Source organism: Bacillus rossius, chromosome 7, assembly GCF_032445375.1.
Source record: "Bacillus rossius redtenbacheri isolate Brsri chromosome 7, Brsri_v3, whole genome shotgun sequence".
NCBI classification, from domain to species: Eukaryota; Metazoa; Arthropoda; class Insecta; order Phasmatodea; family Bacillidae; genus Bacillus; species Bacillus rossius.
Window position 1 is genome coordinate 19,939,186 of NC_086335.1, and position 17,147 is coordinate 19,956,332.

Sequence of the window (17,147 nt, forward strand, 5' to 3'; positions counted from 1 at the left end):
TTGGCGATCAGTAACTGATTGCCAAATAAAATGCATGAGCGTTGTTATTATTATATTTTATTCAAACAAAAAGAAAGTAATTTTATCCTAAACGTTATTGACACGCAGCGCTGCGTAGCGGATCACAGCTAAATTTAGTTCCAAAATGCAAGGCTGGTTGGCCTAACACGCAGCCATTTTCACCAGTGTTGCCAATCTGCGGGTAATTACCCGAATTTCGGGTATTTTCAACTAGTGCGGGGAAAATTGCGAGTATTCTCTGGTTTCGGGAAAAATGAGGGTATTTTTGTACAATGAGAAATAACACTTTTGATGAAGGGTAAAGTTTTTGCTGTAACCATTGGAAATATGTGTTCCAGATAATATTGTTCAACATTATATAACCTAGAATATTTATCAGTATATTTTAGCCCAGGAGGAAATCATTTATGTAATTATATCTATGATTGAACTTTTAACCTAAAATTATGCCTCAGTAAATTATCCTGATATCTGTGACTATTATTTAGACATTGTTGTGGTGGTGTATGGCTATTGTTTTGCTGTGCGGGAATTTGTTATGAACTGTTAGGTTGCATTCTAAACATCAATATGCATATTGTCTGAACTATAAAGTTTGATTATAAATAACAATATGGAAAAGTGGCTAGGGCTACGTCAAAATAGCGACCAAGAACCAAGTTGCAGGTGAGAAATATCTTGTTGCTGTTGTGCATGAAAAACTGAAGTGTAATGTGTAGTAATGAATGATAAAGTAGAGTAAATATCAATAAGGACAGTGAATATTTAATAAATTTTCATTTTGAACGTATATTAGCCTGCAGTTATAAGAACATGTTTCACTCAATAAATTTTTACTTTAAATCACATCCAATTTTTATTAAGTTAATTCTCTTTAATATCACGATGTCATCAAGTGATTGGAATTGTGTCTCAACTCACTATAGCAAACGAAATGGGACAACCACTCTCAGCTATTCACTCGGCATAACTCTTTCTGCTTTTAATAATAATCTTTGTTTTCATTTAATATCATTTTTAAAGCGCTTTAGCATGTAGTATGTACCAATAGATCGAATTCAATGAAAATTTGTCACATGATTATTACCTTAATGTTTTTTTGTTGAATTATTTTGTTAAAAATCGTGTTACTTTGAGTTTATTTTTTGCAGCTCTCAGTCGGCAGAAATAAGACTCCATGAATGCAATCCAGACGCAAGTTTAGATATTATAGCAGAATCTGAAGAAAAACAAAGTCATTGTGTTCTTAAAAACCCGAGAAAAAAGTTAAAAATAAGTGGGAAAATAAAAAGGACTAATAAGTTTTGTGATTCCTGGTTGCAAATACCAGAACTCAAGTCCTGGTTACAAAAATCCAACAAAACTAGCTTAGGCAATGAGTTAGCGTACTGTACAGTATGTAGAGTTGACATAACTGCACACAAGAATGATATCACTCGTCACAGTAATTCGTCAAAACACCAGTTAAACTGGCCACAAGTAAGCACTTCACACAAACTGACGAGTTTAAAATTTATAACTTCAGACGAAGTTAAAAGAGCCGAAATTAAATTAGCTGGTTTGATAGCTTCTAACAACCTACCATTCTCATTGGTTGATACATTAGTACCATTATGTGCAGATATTTTCCCTGACTCAAAGATTGCAAAAAATGTTACTTTGGGACGAACCAAAGCCACAGCAGTTGTGAAAGACGTTCTAGGTCCAGCTTTCCAATCAAAATTGCATAAGCATTTAGCTGAAGCTGGGACATTTTTGTCAATAATTATGGACGAAACCACTGACATGAGTTCTGTGAAACAGTGCGCATTTGCTGTAGTGTACTATAATAATGAAACTCACAGTGTTGTAACAAGTTTCCTGGACATGGTGAGTGTGACTTCTAGTGCAGCAACTGATTTGTTTGAGTGCCTAAAAAATTGCTTACATCTGAAAAACATTCCACTGTCAAATATTGTCGGCTTTTCTGCTGATACAACAAATGTGATGGTTGGTGAACATCATTCTGTATTTTCTTTGCTGAAAGAAAATGTGCCAGGCATTGTTTGCATAAAATGTTCATGCCACATGATTCATCTGGCTGCTTCAAAAGCTTGCTTAGTACTTCCTCGTTCAGTTGAAGATTTGCTGAGAAATCTTGGTGCTCATTTTAGTAGGAGTTACATAAGAAGAGAAAAACTGAGAGAATTTCAAATTTTTTTCCAAACAGAAATTCATAACATTCTTTCTCCAGCTGTCACACGTTGGTTGTCACTGAAGGCTTGCATTGACAGGGTTTTAGAGCAGTACTTAGCACTTGAATCATATCTTAGAGAGTCTGTCTTTGAAGATCCTTCAAGAACAACAGAAGATATGCTGAAGACCATGGAAAACAAGTATACTAAAATGTATATGGAGTTTATGTCATATGTTCTTGGTCTTTTGACAAATTTCAACACGCTCTTTCAAGGTGCAATGCCATTGCTCCATCGACTCAAACCAGAAGTTGAAAGACTTCTGAAGACCCTATGCTGTAATTTTATGAGTCCATCATATGTTAAAGGCATGGATGTATTGACAATTGAACATAAAAATCCATCAAACTATGTTGCTTTAAATAAAGTATATCTTGGAATCCTTGCACAAAGTAGTTTGGACAAACTTACAGAAGATAAGAATGTTCGTGAAAATGATTTACAGTTTTTTCTAAAATCATGCCTCCAGTTTTATGTCGAGCTTGTATCACAGATCAAAAGTAGGTTTGATTTTAGTGACAAAGTGTTTGATGTTGTCAACATAGTTGAGCCTTGTGTTGCCCAGTCTTTAGAGATTCCATCAATTATGCCAGTTCTGAAGCGTTTTCCTATATTAAATGACCATGTAAGTGCTCAAGCTGTAGACCATGAATGGCGGCAACATGCGATGTTAGACCATGCAAAACTTGGTCTTGATAGTTCAAAACCAGCAGAGGAGTATTGGAAGGATGTTTTCAATCTCAAGAATGCAGCTGGAGCGAAACTCTTCGAAAATCTGGAAAAGGTATTGGGACTTCTCTTGGTTCTTCCATTCTCCAATGCATGCGTGGAAAGACTTTTCAGCACACTTAGAAACATCAAGACATATCACAGAAACAAACTATTGGTAGCTTTGATTAGTTCAAAGGAAGGTATTGAAGCCGAGGGAGGCTGTGTTTCATTCAATCCCAGCAAGACAATGGTGAACACAAAACTGTGGAACTGAAACTACAGAACATATGGTGTTTTTATAGTAAATTTATACGATTTAAATTACAGTGTAATTTTATAAGGCAATTGGCCATAATAGAAGTTGTTTTATGTAGTGCTTATTATGTTCCAATTATATTTGTATTTATTTAATAATTTAAATGTGTACATACCTACATAAAAAAATATTTTTAATGCTTTGTAGACAGCCATTTATTATACGATAAATACCTACTTTCAAAATGGTTAAAAAGCTCACAGCATGAAATTCTTGTTTTGATAAAACTGTATAAACGATAAGTTTTACGTTCCAGCTAGATGTTAAACAGGTATTGATGTTCTCGTTCAAGCTCTTGTGGGTGTCCGCCCTTAGTTACAATTTTTTTTAGGAGTGCGGGTAAAAGCGGGTATTTTTGCTTTCACATGAGGGTAAAAATGAACACCTGCATTGGCAACACTGATTTTCACGCATCACGGCTTGGTGTTATTTACTAAATATTACAATATAATTATTTTATGTTTTTATGTTTAGGTTACGGAAATCTCTTGTTTATACGAGTTATTATAAACGGGGCACGATAAACGTGATGATTATTAATATATGTGCGTTTTGCAACAAATTTTTCTTCAGTGAAAATCCATTGACGTATTTTGTAAACAAATGCGGTACCGTATTTGAAGTAAGCACAGGATGAAAAACAAAATGAAAACAGTGCACGCTGTTTTCCAAGTATTTTCTTTATATAAAATGGTCATGTGATATAATTTTGTCCTATAAACTGTCGCCACTATCGACAAAATCACGTTACGACGTCACGCTCATAAATGAAGGTAGGCCTAGGTTTGGTTGCACTTGTACCTATTATAGCGCCGTAGCACGGTAGCGGGCAAGGTTAGGTTTGCACGGGATTTGTTTTGTTTAAAGGTCATTATCATTTCTTGCTGTATTAATGATTTGGCGAAAACGTTAAGACAACCTATAATAAAGTGCTATAACGTCACGATGCTGGTACTTAACTCGAAACGTGTTTCGAGTCTCGAACTTGATAAAATATGTGACTCGGTTTTCGAGTCGAGTCAATCTGACCCAACTCGGCTCGGCTCGACTCGATAAACCAAGACTCGACCCATCTCTAGATATTACTGTCCGGATAATTACATTTTAATTTTTCAAAAATTAAAGTGCTTACAGTGTCTTATCGCATAATCGTCGCACAATTAATAAGGAGATAAATTTTAAATGTAGTGGTGCGATATTTATGCAAAAAAAAAGGGGGTTGTCTGTAAAGTCGGTTTACGGACGATAATTTTACGTGATAACGTCATAAGAAAACATTGATGAAAAATTGCACACTTTTTAATTTTCAAATATTATTTACAGTTTTTGCAAATTATATTTAAATAATTTGTTTAAACATAATCACGAACAATTAGTCAAAAAGCCCGCCTTAAACTGTTTGATATTATAGAAGATTTTCTCGCACGGTGGTTGGCCGGTTCTTGCATGCTCGACTCAGGCGGAACGTGACAATGAGTCATGCTTTTTCGTGCGTGCAGCCGGCGTTCATAGATTTATAAGACGTTATCACGTAAAAAATTTGTTGTTAAGTAAAGTTATTCATAAAAACATAACTCATTCATGAAAAGTACGTTTATTTAAAAAGTAGAATATAAAAAAGCACACCAAAAATATAAATTAATAAGTCATGCAACAAAAAGCTTTCTTCAACTTTAAATAGAAAAACAAAATCTGTGACCCAAATGGGAGCCTGAACTAACGCATAGCATAACTATCGTCGTAGAACACACCACAAAATAGTGCGGGCTATCAAATGTAAACTCGGCACAAGACAGAAAGCGGGCGTTGCATGCAATCAGCGAGATATCAATATCGATATTCGACTAAGTGTGCGGGCTCTATACGGGAAGCAACATAGCCAAACATGAATGATGCCAACTAGTGGTGGCTACATTTTTATAAACGGTACACTGTGGCGATGCAGACTAACTGATAAAGGTTATAATGTTTAAAAAGTCTTTAGTGCTTAATTATGCGAAAGATATTGTTCAGAAAAAGAAAGGTGGAGCAAAAAATTGTTGGCTGATAAAATTATAAGGAATGCTACTACACAGCCATATCAGGAGAGGGTAAAAGAAGAATGAAAGTTGCCGACGAACACAAGCAACATGTAACACAACCAAAACACTACGAATTACCAGACACTAAGTCAGTGAAACGTCCTGTGAGCCCGTGTAAAACAGCAGAAACAGACCTGGGTCAGTGTTTCCAATAGTTTCCTGGGCTGTATTAGAATGTTCTCGGTCTTAGTGACCTTTGCTGCCAACGAGTATATAAGAAAGCCGAGAAGGTGACCAGACACTCAGTTGCCAGGAAATGCTCATTGACCATCAACGATGCCAGAAGTCAGCCTAGACTAGACCGATGCCACCACAGAAAAGGGTGACGAGGCACTGGTTGCCATGACTGTTGACATGGGGAGATATGTCGGACGGTGGCAGTAAGCAGTGTGACCGATGCCACCACAGAAAAGGGTGACGAGGCACTGGTTGCCATGACTGTTGACATGGGGAGATATGTCGGACGGTGGCAGTAAGCAGTGTGACCGATGCCACCACAGAAAAGGGTGACGAGGCACTGGTTGCCATGACTGTTGACATGGGGAGATATGTCGGGTGACAAGGCACTGGTTGCCATGACTGTTGACATGGGGAGATATGTCGGACGGTGGCAGTAAGCAGTGTGACCGATGCCACCACAGAAAAGGGTGACGAGGCACTGGTTGCCATGACTGTTGACATGGGGTGATATTTTCGACGGTGGCAGTAAGCAGTGTGACCGATGCCACCACAGAAAAGGGTGACGAGGCACTGGTTGCCATGACTGTTGACATGGGGAGATATGTCGGACGGTGGCAGTAAGCAGTGTGACCGACGCCACCACAGAAAAGGGTAACAAGGCACTGGTTGCCATGACTGTTGACATGGGGAGATATGTCGGACGGTGGCAGTAAGCAGTGTGACCGACGCCACCACAGAAAAGGGTGACGAGGCACTGGTTGCCATGACTGTTGACATGGGGAGATATGTCGGACGGTGGCAGTAAGCAGTGTGACCGATGCCACCACAGAAAAGGGTGACGAGGCACTGGTTGCCATGACTGTTGACATGGGGAGATATGTCGGACGGTGGCAGTAAGCAGTGTGACCGACGCCACCACAGAAAAGGGTGACGAGGCACTGGTTGCCATGACTGTTGACATGGGGAGATATGTCGGACGGTGGCAGTAAGCAGTGTGACCGATGCCACCACAGAAAAGGGTGACGAGGCACTGGTTGCCATGACTGTTGACATGGGGAGATATGTCGGACGGTGGCAGTAAGCAGTGTGACCGATGCCACCACAGAAAAGGGTGACGAGGCACTGGTTGCCATGACTGTTGACATGGGGAGATATGTCGGACGGTGGCAGTAAGCAGTGTGACCGATGCCACCACAGAAAAGGGTGACGAGGCACTGGTTGCCATGACTGTTGACATGGGGAGATATGTCGGGTGTCAAGGCACTGGTTGCCATGACTGTTGACATGGGGAGATATGTCGGACGGTGGCAGTAAGCAGTGTGACCGATGCCACCACAGAAAAGGGTGACGAGGCACTGGTTGCCATGACTGTTGACATGGGGTGATATTTTCGACGGTGGCAGTAAGCAGTGTGACCGATGCCACCACAGAAAAGGGTGACGAGGCACTGGTTGCCATGACTGTTGACATGGGGAGATATGTCGGACGGTAGCAGTAAGCAGTGTGACCGACGCCACCACAGAAAAGGGTAACAAGGCACTGGTTGCCATGACTGTTGACATGGGGAGATATGTCGGACGGTGGCAGTAAGCAGTGTGACCGACGCCACCACAGAAAAGGGTGACGAGGCACTGGTTGCCATGACTGTTGACATGGGGAGATATGTCGGACGGTGGCAGTAAGCAGTGTGACCGATGCCACCACAGTAAAGGGTGACGAGGCACTGGTTGCCATGACTGTTGACATGGGGAGATATGTCGGACGGTGGCAGTAAGCAGTGTGACCGACGCCACCACAGAAAAGGGTGACGAGGCACTGGTTGCCATGACTGTTGACATGGGGAGATATGTCGGACGGTGGCAGTAAGCAGTGTGACCGACGCCACCACAGAAAAGGGTGACGAGGCACTGGTTGCCATGACTGTTGACATGGGGAGATATGTCGGACGGTGGCAGTAAGCAGTGTGACCGACGCCACCACAGAAAAGGGTGACGAGGCACTGGTTGCCATGACTGTTGACATGGGGAGATATGTCGGACGGTGGCAGTAAGCAGTGTGACCGACGCCACCACAGAAAAGGGTGACGAGGCACTGGTTGCCATGACTGTTGACATGGGGAGATATGTCGGATGGTGGCAGTAAGCAGTGTGACCGACGCCACCACAGAAAAGGGTGACGAGGCACTGGTTGCCATGACTGTTGACATGGGGAGATATGTCGGACGGTGGCAGTAAGCAGTGTGACCGATGCCACCACAGAAAAGGGTGACGAGGCACTGGTTGCCATGACTGTTGACATGGGGAGATATGTCGGACGGTGGCAGTAAGCAGTGTGACCGACGCCACCACAGAAAAGGGTGACGAGGCACTGGTTGCCATGACTGTTGACATGGGGAGATATGTCGGACGGTGGCAGTAAGCAGTATGACCGACGCCACCACAGAAAAGGGTGAAAAGGCACTGGTTGCCATGACTGTTGACATGGGGAGATATGTCAGATGGTGGCAGTAAGCAGTGTTGTGATACTCACTGTGGGTTACGGGTTGGAGTCCTCCACCTATGTGTAGGAACTCACTGGGTGATTGTCTACACCATGACAAGAGTAACTGGTTTGAGTCTGCCAATGACAAGCAGTCACTCACTGGGTAAGTTGACTGCTGCAAGGTGAGTGATACGAAACATCACCTAGGAGGTGGCAAGCAACATGACATCGTAAGGGTCCGGGTTGGAATACTCCTCTCGCGAGTGACTACTCGTTGGGCGAGTAGAGGTAACCTAGCTTGCTGTGCTGATACAATTCCAAAGATTATCATCATAATTGACAGATAAAGGTTATAATGTTTAAAAAGTCTTTAAAATAAAATTTACAGACATGCTATTCAAGACTGGGGCAATAAAATTAACATCGTGCTAAATGAATCCGTGCAATCTGAAGACGTCCTAATTGAGGGAAAGGTGTATGTACTTATTTTTCAATTACGTGTTTTATCGAATAATCGTCGCACATTTTATACTAAAATCACTTTTGAAAAGTAGGGGTGCGACGTTTATGCGAAAAAATATTTTTTGTTAGGTAAAGTTATTCATAAAAACAAAACCCATTCACGGAAAGTACGTTTATTTAAAAAGTAGAATATACAAAAACATGCCAAATAATTCAAATTAATAAGTCATGCAACAAAAACCTTTCTTCAACTTTAAATAGAAAAACATAATTTGGGACCCCAATGCGAGCCTGAACTAACGCATAACTATCGTCATAGTACACACCACGAAAGAGTATGGGCCATCAAATGTAGTTAATTCAGCTCTCGACAGAGCGCACGCGTTGCATTCAATTGGCGAGATATTGATATTCGACTACGTGTGCGCGCTCTATACGGGAAGCAACATAACCAAACATGAATGATTCCAACTAACACGGGCTACATTTTTACAAGCGGTACACTGCGGCGACACAGACAAACAGATAAAGGTTATAACGTTTAAAAACGTCTTTAAAAGAAAATTTACACATCAGACAACTTCGTATTTCAGTTAATTAAATAAGTAAGTGGTAATGTCCGAATAAATATTAGAATTTTACTTTAAAATACACAGTTTTATACAGAAAACATACCTACACAAAGCGCTCGGAAGCTAATAGCGGGACCAAAAACATCACGCGATGTTTACCTACACGCAATAGGTTTTTACTATCCAAATTTTGACGCCCTAAAATATTGGTGCGACGATTATGCGATAAAAGAGAGTATTCTATTTTGCAATGAAGATACCCACTTTTTAAATTGGTTAAATAGAACCTGAAAATATGTAACAAACTGTGAGTGCTTAAAATTAAAGAAAAAAAAATATATATTTTGTTTGATGCAATCTCAGATATAAAAAGCTGATTGTAGTTAAAGTAATTTATTTGTACATAATGTTAATTAAATTATAAATATAACAGCTAATATATTTGCATGGTTCATAGTTATTATTTATTGTGTACCACAAAATTTGCATAAAATATATATACAAGCCTAACTGAGGTGACATAAGCTTATAAAAAAAAATTATTTATATCTAGTTTAAAGATAACATAGGGTTGCTGAACAGAGATGTATTATTCTGTGTCGAATGTTCCAGTTTATGTCTTATATCTTTACCAAGTCTTTCAAATACAATTGATTAAATTTGTAACCCCTCATAATCAAAAATTGTCACAAATTCCATATGAATCCTGGGTCTGAAATTGAAGGGTCTCCTAACCTCAGTAACTTCAATATCATCTTCATCATTGTCAATGAATACATCCATTTTACTTCCACATGAGACATACAAATAATACTTGTACAAATTTTACTTTATGTTAAGACTACAGTATTTACTCGCATATAGGTCGCTGCAATTTTACCAGTTTTGATGGGGGAAAAATGAAGTGCGACCTATATGTGAAGAAAATTTTTTTTAAAAATTTTGATGAATTTTTTTTTGCAATACAGTAGAATCCCGCCGATGCGACCCCCCTCTGATGCGTCCATTCCGTTTATAAGACCGTTTTTTGAGAAACCGTGAAACATTTGAGCAGAGAAAGTCGGAAATTTGAGTAAAATCGGCTGAAAAACAAGTCTGTTACACTTTGTTGGGCGCTATGTGTTCACGTTTATCTTGGCGAGAGCTGTACTGTAAGCAGGCAGGCATACAAAAAACGGCTAAAAATAGATACCACCCCTCTAGACTGTCCACGCGGCAGTGTCTAGCCGAGCTCGGCGCGTCCACTATCGCACGAAAAGCCGTCTCAGCTGTCATGTTATCTTATCTGCCCGCACGAAAAGCCACTGTGGTAGCTTCTGCGAGAGTATAAGAAACTCGTCCGGCCAGGCTGGCGGTAGCGGCGGCTTGACGTCATACGTCATACCTCTCTCATCCCCTGCTAATTCTTCAAGGCTCATCCCTCCCAGAGCCACAAACCATGTAAAAACACCCTCCCCCCCTTTTCCAACTAACATTTCAACACATTCCCTCCCTTATATCAACCTTCTGCGTGAGAAACTGTCAGCATCCTCCTCCCCTCCCACACCGTGTGCGGCAAAAGCCAGGTTGTATAGTCCATTCTCGGTAAAATAAATATTTTTATGGGCTTATACGACTGTCTTTCGCCGTTAATAAATACTTTATAAGTTTAAGTTATTATAATACAATTTGTTTATTTGTCACACAGCAGTTTCTGCTGAAAAATCACTAATATCTTGAATTTTATTAAATAGAAATATTTAGCAGGGCTGTAAATATATTTATTTTACTGCATAGTTACTTTGTGTTTTTTTCTTCTTTTCTTTTTCGCTGTGAAGGGTCGTGGAAAAGATAATTGCTTGAGCTGTCAAAATAAACATCGCTGACGGCAAGGGCGGGAGCGCATCCTGTCGGTCTGTCGCTGTGATTATCTACTCCAAAAACATTTCACAGCATTTCAGGATAGCATTGTTCTTATATCTTTCGTTTATAGCCGAATGTTTTCTACCTGATCCACACAAGTTCCTTAGCCACGTTTTGAACGAAAATAACAACCAGCCGGCTAGCATAGCCGAACTCGCGTGACGTGAATTCACTTAGCGTGAGTATTTATCGGAACCCATAACGAAAACCACTGTAGATATAAAAAATAATAACAGGCCTTTTTTATTTGTAATTAAATTTACTACAACTTTTATTCTGTGCATTTTTTTCAATACAAAGCATTGTTTTCGAGTTATAGTCTACAATTAAGACATTTTAAGAAGTCAGGAATCTAACTTGACTTCAATTTTCTATATTCGGTTATTACGAGTACTTGTTGTTACAACAATTTATCACGCCATTATCAGCTCTCGTAGTAGCGGAGTTTTACAGTACCCGTTAACTCTTTTGTGCACGGCGCGCCGGCCGTTCGCGTCATTAAATTACCGGTACGACCTATATGGGGGGAATCTTAAATACCAAATTCAAGACCTCATATTATGGGTGCGACCTATATGTGATGGCGACCTATACGCGAGTAAATACAGTAGTTTAAATTGTTACACAAAATACAAGCCTATGTAGGTTACAAGAAACTTTATGAAACATGAGTGTGATATTACTTGTAGAAATAGCTTGTGACTTGTGAATCTACACTTATCATCATTTTTACTTGTAGTTTAATGAAAAAGGCCAGGGAGAAGAAAAGTTTATTAAAATTTTTGCACTCAACTACACTTAAATTATTTTTAATTTATAATTAGTGTCCAAATTTAGCATACAACAGCATTAAAAAAATATATACTACTAAGCAGCTATTTAACATTTAGAGCAACTGTTATTTTTACATATGCTATTGATGAAACATTTATTCAATGATAGAAATGAATTTATGGTTTTTCTTAATTGATTTAATACCCATTTCTTGAATTTCAGATTTCAAAGTTATTGTTTTTATCTTGTGTATGTCTTACAAAGCACACAAACTAAACATTGTCTCAAAGATCATTTAAAGCCTTGAAACATGTCTGTTGGCACCTTCTTGGAAAACAAAAATAATATATCCTACTGTCCCTTACCATTCTGGTGTGTTTTCAGATGTACATACGTAGTTTTACAATATTTTAGTTTGCCAAAGAGTTAGCAGGATAGCATGTTCATGTGGTTTTGGGATTGGACATAAGCAATTCTACTCTAACACCATCGTTAATTCTACTTTAACACCATCGTTGTCAATCATGAGATAATTTTACAGAAATGTGAGTGTTGAAGAAAAATTGTTGGCTTGATTTAAGCAAATTCGAGCATCAAGAGTAACCATCTGTGGTTTTAATATGAAATTTGTTTACATAGCTAGATGAGTTAATCTTTAAAAAGTTCAAATACTGACACATGCTAATTTGATATTTCCTGCTTTTTTTATTATCCTTCCACTCCCCTGAGAAATGTTATAACAACTTTATACTGCATAAAACAGTGTAGTATGTATTTAAAGGCATAATATTTTACACTACAGCTTTATGTTTACTTCATAAGGGCTTGCTGGTATCTGAACACCACGACAAAACACTCCAAACAAAGAACGTGCTTTAATATCCATGCTTGAAACAATAGTGATGGTTTTATTTTACAAGAGCCACAGCTTGACAGCCACAAGACTCAGACAGGCATGGTTTCTCACTCCACCTTGAAAAGTGATTAGCTTCCCCTCCGCCATTCATTAACACTGATTACTTGCTCACTAATAACTCAACTGGCAGTGGACCATTTCTTTCCTACTGTAAGCATTATACAAAACAAACCACAAGTATTTATAAAATAAACTTCACCAGTGTCGAACAACCAGTCACTCTTCCAAACCAAGGAACCATGACATTACTTAAAATAGCTGTTACCATTCATAAAATGGCTGAAAGGATTAAATTAAAACTAAAAGGTAACCTACAGTTTACAGAGCATTCTTCAAGTATGTCATGTCATGTCATATCATGGTCCATACATACATACATACATACATACATACATTAGCCGTACATTTAAACAAATCTTAAACAACATTTTGAGATTAAACCAACTAAAATTAAATTTAATAATCCACGTACTGCATTGTTTACATAATAAGGCTTAGGCACAAAATTCCTATGTAGGTGCTACCAATATTTTTTTTAAGTTACAAAATAATAATGCTTTTGATATATGAGATATATTTCAGTTGTAATAAGATAAAAAAAAGCATAAACTTAAAGTTTTATATTATTAGAAAGATTATTTAACCTGTTAAATTCCTGACTCTTGTTATTTACTAGATGTGTTTCTGCCATGATTTGCAACTAGCGCATCTGTGTAGGTACGAGGTAAACTAGCCCTAAAAGCTTCTGGCTTTACTCTCCAGAGGTGCTGCTGACACGCCTGACATGCGGGATGGCGGAATATAAACGTCGGCTGAAACTCACGTGTCACCTGTAATAAATATACAATGAAGGAAGCGAATGGCTATTGAGGAAAGAACAAAATATTGTTTGATGTTTCGTCACATTATTAATTCATTGCATTACTAATTACATTACTAACTGAAGAAATAAATAAGCACGAAAACTATCTAATACAACAATAAAACTGTATCAGAACATGATTAATGTCATAATTTGGATGTGCTAAGCAAAGCTTATAGGTTGTCCAAACATGGCAACAACTTCGTAACTTTTTTTTAAATTTGATAGTAAAAATCTCCTGATCAAGGAACTGACGAAACTTAATATAATAGTAATACCAATTTCCCAAAATAATTACAAAACAAAATAATCTCTCTCTCTCTCACACACACACAGAGAGGCTGTGTGTATGTATGTCACTCATATATGTGTGTTTTTGGTACTGTCAGCTGTAACGTGACAGAAGTTTGGCCCAGACGCGACCCACCTGCGCGACGCGCAGCGCGTTCTGCACGGAGCCCCCGGCCGTGTAGTCCACCTTGTGGCCGCGGACGAGCTCTTCGTACAGCGGCTTGTGCTTCTCCGCGGCCAGGATGGCGTCATTGGGCTTCAGGTCGTACTGCTGCAGGAACTGCTCCTCCACGCTGGCGGACATGTCCAGCAGCGGGTTGCCCATCCCGAGCACCAGCCCCTCGCTGCGACAACGCAACGACTCCCTCAGTACATTTCCTCATCTGCACTCCTGCAGAAGTACAGTTTACACTCATGCAAATGACAGATTCTTGGGACCCTTATGAAAAATTCCAGCAGTGTTCCAGAGTGCTAACCTTAGGAACACAAACACATGCAGTTCTGCCAACTTGTAGGCACACCCATCAGTAATAACGTATATGCGGAAAATAAAACACACGTGAAGAAAATGAACTAAAACACACGTGAAGAAAATGAACTAACGTTTACACCCAAAAAAAGTCTTATATATTTTTATACAGTAACGTGAAAATCCTTCAATTGAACTTTTTTTTAAGTATACAGATGTCTAAAAACAACTTAAATGTACACAAATAATGAACAAAATTTATATGTTTATTTGTTCAGCATTATAACATGCCACTATCAGTTTGGAAACTCTATAGGCAGGCTCGACAAAAAAGACAAAAAATTAGTACTGATGGAAATTTAGGGCAAAAGTGGAAAAAGAATAAGGCCATTATATACTTAAGATAAATGCATGTAATCTAAAATATGACAACACGAACAATGTCCAACATACTTAAACACAAGAGAAACAAAATATTGAAGCGAATAAAGGTATTGACAACAATCGATATATCCAAAGAGGTTGTTCATATAAGTACATACAAAAACAATTACGTACACTAACGACAAAGTAGTCACTGCAAGCAGGCAGGCACTACTTTGTGAGAAGGCACCACCTACAAGCAGGTACTACAAGCTTGCAGGAACTACATCAGACAAATACATTCACTGCAGGACAAGATACATGGATAAATACACACGAGGGTTGTCTGAAAAGTTTCCGACCTCAACATGAAGATGGCAGCACTCATCAACGAAAATTGGGGAATGTGTTTAGTCATGTTTTGGAATATACTGTCTGAAATTTAAGCCATTTTGGAAGAGCAGTTGTTTTTTATCCATCGTTTTTGTGAATCTCTGCGTAATAGTTGTTTACGAACGTGATGGCCTCCTCATTCGACAAAAATGTCTCTCCTCTAAGTGCAACTTTTAGCCTAGGGAACAAAAAAAATGTCAATTGGGCTTAGATCTGGTGAGTTAGGAGAGTGGTCAAGCAGTTCAAACTGCAGTTCGTAGATATTCACCATGGCAACTGCGGAGGTGTGAGCTGGTGCATTGTTCTGGTGAAACAATTTTTTTTTGTTTCTGCAATTTCTGCCTTCAACTTGTCAAGTAATGATGCGTAGTTATGTTATTCTTTTTCCAAAATAATTTATCAAGATAATTCCATGACTAGCCTAGAAAACAGTATCTCTGTTTTTCTCCGGCCAAAGGAAAAGTCTTTGCATTTTTTGGAGCTGATTCTCCCTTCGCGGTTTTTGGTGTCGCAGACGTTCATAGTCACCTGAGCTGGTGTGGCCATGTTTGAATTGAGCTGCCAGAAATATCCCTGCGGTAAATGATGGCGCAGAGTCTCCGTGCACACCGTCCAACTCGTCTTCAATTAACGTAGGCGTATTGCCTTTCAATAACAAATATTTAATGACACTTTGATATGTATTTTTTTCATTTTCACAAAAAAATGTGCATCGACACACAAAAACGATGGTTAAAAAACAACTGCTCGTCCAAAATGGCTGAAATTTCAGACAGTATATTCCAAAACATGACTAAACACATTCCCCAATTTTCGTTGACGAGTTCTTCATGTTGAGGTCGGAAACTTTTCAGACAATGCTCGTACTATAAATAGAGGGTTGCATGATCATGATTAAGACACAAATATATGAACAAGGACATACGTCACTAGACGAACATGCAAACTATATAGACAATGTTTTCATATAAGTTATTAAATAGCAGCGAGACAAAAATGTGCTTATATTTATGATGAGTTGACAGATTATAAGTTTTTCTTTGCAGTATTTATATCATCTAATAAACAAAAAAGACGTTCATACTTACCTATTAAAGTAACTCATGATTCAGTATATAATATAATTAGTATTGCTTAAAGTACATAGTAAAGGATTCTGACAACTACTGAAGGTTGGAACCTTAATGCCAGTGGTTTCAATAAGATAATTACAATTTATGTTATTATTATAGCAGTTACATAGATGAAATATTTCTATTCTTGTTGATAATGAACCAAAAAGGGAGTGTTGATTAACATCATTAATGTAATTTTTTTAGGTTTACCATTTCTATGAATTTATTCTGTACTTTATCCCATTTATCACTATCTGTTTTTCAAATACTGTTCCAGATTATAGAGCCATATTTTCGTTAAGACCTTACTGAATATATATAAATACTAAGAGTGTAATTCAAATTAGACGCTTTATATGTAATATATTTAATGAGAGCAAGTGTTCTATTAGAGTTTGATAAAAGGGATTCTATATGTATTTTTTTTTTTTTTTTTAAATGATTCTTGCAATGAGTAAGCTTCAATAAAAATATTTCCATGGATACCCCACTACTGGCTTTGACTGTGTGTCATAGAGAAACCACAAGAATGAACAAGAAAAATTAATATACAAACACACAGAAAACCAGCTGAACTCAGCTGATATCAAATATTAAACACAAGACAGCGCAGAGAGAATTGAGTGGAAGGAATTGTAAAAAAAAAATATCACAGCACAGACAAACAGTGGGCTGACAACCAGAGAGTTGTAACAAGAAAAGAAAATACAAACAACAATTTTGGACAATACAGAGACAAAAAAACCTAATGATGATACAAAACAGGTAATCTGGACAGCATGACGACAACAAAGCAACGCACAGTTGAACCCAGCAATGAAAATAAACCAATGTTCTGGACAACACGACGATGATGGCACAGACGAACACAAAAGGCTTCATTAGACAGATGTTTCGAGAACTGACCAGGCAGAAACAGCACTGGAAAAACAGGGTTTTTTATGCGTTTGACCACCTCTCACCTGATTGGTCGTGCAACTGTAGTGCTGCTCTGATTTACTTCC

The 17,147-nt window shown here is 38.5% G+C and overlaps 1 protein-coding gene across 4 annotated transcripts in view; it reads right to left on the reverse strand.

Annotated features, from left to right (window-relative positions):
• The window catches only part of LOC134533703 (uncharacterized), a 75,774-nt gene that overhangs the window by 45,105 nt on the left and 13,522 nt on the right, over positions 1–17,147 (reverse strand). For all 4 annotated transcript variants that reach the window (XM_063371266.1, XM_063371264.1, XM_063371265.1 and 1 more), the window contains exon 3: positions 13,940–14,147. In XM_063371266.1, the coding sequence (XP_063227336.1) occupies positions 13,940–14,147 (208 nt within the window). The remainder of the gene's footprint in view (positions 1–13,939; positions 14,148–17,147) is intronic.